This window comes from Olea europaea, chromosome 21, assembly GCF_002742605.1.
Source record: "Olea europaea var. sylvestris chromosome 21, O_europaea_v1, whole genome shotgun sequence".
NCBI classification, from domain to species: Eukaryota; Viridiplantae; Streptophyta; class Magnoliopsida; order Lamiales; family Oleaceae; genus Olea; species Olea europaea.
In genome coordinates, this window is record NC_036257.1 from 277,501 (window position 1) to 282,133 (window position 4,633).

The 4,633-nt window shown below is 32.5% G+C and overlaps 2 protein-coding genes across 2 annotated transcripts in view; both read right to left on the reverse strand.

Annotated features, from left to right (window-relative positions):
- The window catches only part of LOC111370344, a 2,601-nt gene extending 1,224 nt beyond the window's left edge, over window positions 1–1,377 (reverse strand). Inside the window, exons 1-2 of the mRNA XM_022992010.1 lie at window positions 1,190–1,377; window positions 996–1,065 (exon numbers count right to left, since the gene is read on the reverse strand). Coding sequence (XP_022847778.1) covers window positions 996–1,065; window positions 1,190–1,319 — 200 coding nt within the window. The 5' untranslated portion in view covers window positions 1,320–1,377. The remainder of the gene's footprint in view (window positions 1–995; window positions 1,066–1,189) is intronic.
- Window positions 1,378–3,801: 2,424 nt separating this feature from the next.
- Window positions 3,802–4,401, reverse strand: LOC111371009. The gene has a single exon (XM_022992938.1). The coding sequence runs from the start codon at window positions 4,399–4,401 to the stop codon at window positions 3,802–3,804; it is 600 nt and encodes a 199-aa protein (XP_022848706.1).
- Between the last annotated feature and the right edge of the window lie 232 nt (window positions 4,402–4,633).

The window sequence follows — 4,633 nt, forward strand, 5'->3', positions numbered from 1 at the left end:
GGAACACTTTGCTGAGGCCCTGATGCAAACCTGGTGGCACATGAAGCACATCGCCATAGACTTTCATTTTGTTTGGGACTGGGTTCAAGGGGATGAACTGTGCAGTGTCCATATATTACCCCAGCTCGAAAATGCATTGACAAAGCTCAGTGCTGTGTTTTACCTATTTTAGTCCAAGATTGTTGTGTGTGTGTATATATATATATATATATATCCTATTGATAGCTCGTCTTTCAAAAATTCTTGCACAAGTGAGACAATGACTCCTAAACATTAAATGGATCATTCTAGTTCACGTCTATCAAGCCTTGTCTGACATAAGGGGAAAAAAATTCCAATTTATCGAAACTCATGGCAGCCAGAGTGACGTGCTATACTGACTTTTTGGATGTCTTTTAGACCCATAATTATCCAGATTGGGACTACTTAATCTTGAAAATTCAAGTTGATTAAGCCATTCTCGATTTTTAATCATTTTGTGCAGTGGGGTAAAAAGATATTGACTATACAATAATAAACAACATATTAAGGAAAAAAGTATTAAGATTGGACTACATCTCAAAAGGTCAACCTCATTGAGAGTAGCCAAACTTATATGTTCATTTATATTTCAATATATCCTTAACAAAAAGAACCTCAAATTTATCCTTATACTGTTTGAGCATATCCTATACTAAGTATTAATATTGTGTTCCATCCGACACGACGAATAATAATGTTGAATCTCATCCAACTTTGTTTACCAAACATAATAAAAGGAATCTAATATCCATACATTATAAATTTATTGTGATCAAACCCGTCAAATACTACGTACCAATAGTCTTTAATCCTGATCAAATACCTCGAATCCAACATTTCATATTTCAAATAATATAATAGGACAACATGTGTTTCAACAACTAAACTTTTGATTAAAAATAAATAAATAAATATCTATTTCACTTTCAAAACTAAAAGATTATGAACCAAAATGAGTGTCAAAAAAGACTTACTGTTCTGGTTCCTCTTCTTTGGTGATAAATTTCTTCTTCCCTCCTTTCTTGAGCTCATTCTCTCCTTCCCCTGCCAATACCAAAACCATCTCCTTAAAGCAATTATAAGTGTTTTGGTACATACTACATGCTGTATCCAGTACTACATACCAACATTAAGATATATTATTTATTCAATAAAGTTTGTTACAAACCTATTGCAGAAATTCTGAACTGGGTTTTCCTAGTTTTTGATGCGAACGAAGGTTGAGGTTGAAAAGAGGAAGAAAATAGTTTAGTGGAAAGTGGGCTGAGAGGAGAAGATATGACCAATTTTGCTGCCATTTTTGCAGAATTAATCTGTTAGGCTTTGAAAGAATTATAGTGATGATGTATTTAAAACGTTATCTCAAGAATCAAAGGATCTCTGATGACAAGTGGCTGTCCAATTGGCCCATTACTCCTGTCCAAGAGTTATTATTGAATTATCTGTTTATTTTTCTCTTTTTTTAATAATTAAACTGTATTTAGAGTTACTTACCATTGATTTTGTGTGGGAATAATGTTGTGTGTATATTCGAGCCTAATAAAATAATTCTGACTCCACCGTCATGTGTGTGGAATGTCATTCAAGGTGTCAATATGAATGTAAACATAACAGATCTTTTCCGTGTGATTTTGGACTTGAGAAGTGACATGCTTTAGCAATGAGTACTAATCAGATGCTAGAATTATTATCAAAGCTACCTATGATCTACTTTCGAATATGATTAATTTAACAAAATGGTGATAGAGTTTCTTCTGTAAAATGGGCTAAATCTACTTGAAAAGCAATACAAAAAATTTTTAAACACGTTATTACTTATTTGATTTAAACAAAAATTACATTACTAATAGATTTTAATAAAAAAATAATATCCAGCACCATTGATATTAAACAATAGTCTAAGTGTCAGCATATCATATTTCTTATTAAATGGGACATAATTCCCTTAATTTAATTGAATCTGTAATTTAATATAACTAGTATTGCCAACTAGATCGATGTTAAATATTATGGTGCTAACTAGTATTACTCTTTGATAAAAGTTGATGGAATTCAAAAGTTTTGAAATCCATAGTGTTTGGTTAAAATTAAATGTTAATTTTGACATAAATTTTAATCAATTTTTGTGGTTGGCCCAAACATGATCTATGATATAAAGTGGAGGAAAATTAACATATAACCAAGGAAAATAATAATTCATGAAATGCTGCATGATAATTTATATACTGTATGTACCGATATTATACAGAAATAATCCAAAATTACGGATTGAATCTCTTTATTTTTTTATTTTTTGTAATTGGAACACTTCAATAGCTAGTGACACGCCAACAATTAATGACGTCCAAAATTACTATCATTAATCGTTTTGTAGCTGAAACTTGTGATGGCTTACATTACGCCATTCGTTTAGCTCTGTATGACAATCCTTATTTTGGTAAAATAAAGTTTTGAATAGTAACTTTCTAGAGAATACATAGAAGGTATTCGAGAGCCATTTTAGTGTATATATGTATTTTGGAATAGTAAATTGATAGAAAATATGTCGTTAAAAAATAAGGAAAAGCTTCTGATTTACGTGTAATATTATTTTAATGAAGAATGTGTGGTTGAAAAGAAGAGAGAAAAATACATTTTGAAAAAAAATGAATACGAAATGGGGCCCTAGTTAAAAAGTTGAAAAAAATAAATTTGCGTGTAAAATATTTTATTATATGAATGTATAATTGAAAATGAGTATATAATGAAAAAGTTGAAATAATAGTTGTCGAACAGGGGTTAATGTAATTGCAGGATATAAGAAAATTCAAATTTAAATTCAAATAATATATGCTGCTACGATGAGGAAAAGTAATTTAGTCCTCCGAATCAGAGATCAAATCCCGTTCTTCACTGTGAAAGCTCCAATCTTCTTCCTCATGCCAGGATATATACAGCCCAGATTCAAGAATTATGCTGGACAAGAAAGCTAAAAAGCTAAAGAGGCAGACATGAAGGGTCTATGAATCAATGGCTTTGCTATTAAAAGAATAAATATTTCGAAGGAAATAGCTACAAATGGAAGAAGAGAAGCAAGCAAGCAAATCATATACTCCCAATCACCTGTATACAAAGTGATCACTCATAAGAAGAGAACCCCCAAAATAGGATCAATAATATTTGGACATTCCGATAGTTGTAAAATTTCTAGTGGCTAAGGGTTGAGTCTCATCTGATTATCTTGGAGAAAAGAGGTAATACGTCTGCAATGAGTTATGTCGACTTAGAGTTTGTCGTTGATGAGGCATTAGGTTACGCTCTTAACACCTCAAAATCGAAGGTGATCGAAGCAATGGTGGATGGTCTCAGCGCCTTGGACGTGAAGGTGGAAGAGGTAACACTCCTATTGCTGCTTGCCTCGGAGAATAGTTTCCTGCGTGGTATTTTGCTTAAAAGGCCTAACAAATGTCACATTGATTAAACTAAAGCGTGTGCCTAATTAAAGAAAAGCAATTAGGTTTTCGACTCTCCACGTAATGAAAGTTAAGAAATAATACAGTATAGCTTCGATAAATTTATGCAATAAATTTATAATCGCACTTAAACAATAACATCTCCGAGCCATTAGGGGTAGAGCCAGGATTTATGTTCAGTGCGGGCATCATTTTTCGACGCCGAACTTCGAGGTTTTGGTCATAGATTTAATAATGATAAAAAAAAGTAAAACAATATTAGAACAATACTAAAAACGACATAATTTATATATTAAACTTGTTCCTTGCGAGTTTTCATATTTTGATATCATCGTACAACAACTTCATTATCAAGTTTCAAAAATATATCTTTCTCTACATAAACAATTGTACTATCATTCATCCACTGATCACCCATCCGATTGCGCAATGTATCCTTTACGATACTCATTGCAGAAAAGACTCTCTCCACAGTAGCAGTAGCAACCGGTAAAATCAATGTCAAAGTCAAAAGTCTGTAAACCAATGGATATACCCTATCTTTCTTTGTCAGAGCTAACTTCTTCGCAAGATCACCAAGGTCATTCAACCCTTCAAACTCTTTGTTAGAACACATGTCAAAAATATAAGTCTCAAATTGATCGTTAAGTACAATGACATCTACTACAGAGAAATCTAATGGATAAAGCTCAGCAAGTCTAATCAAGCTTTTCTTGTCAAAAGAAGAAAATAAATCTTGTGGACATAAACAAGCTACACAAAGGAGTAACTCTATATTTACCTCCAAGAAACAATCATTCAATTCTTGAAGTTGTAAATCGATGACAAAATAGAACAAATCTACTCGGTAATGATGTAAATTTGTAATTTCTGGAGAATTACGCTGAGGGCGACCACGAAGTGCAAGGCGTACAAACATATCATCCATGTTGGGTATATGAATGTAATGTTGTTGACAAAAAGAACATACTTCTTCCAAAAATGAGTCTCACCCTTCGTATCTCATTATTTGAAGTCATCGTTTGCACAATCTCACCAATTGCATTTGGAGTCATCGTTTGCACAATCTCACCAATTGCATTGCATTCACAATATCTTGATCTTTCCTTTGCAATGCCTTTGACAGTTCATTTGACATCCCCAAGACATTTCTCATCAAT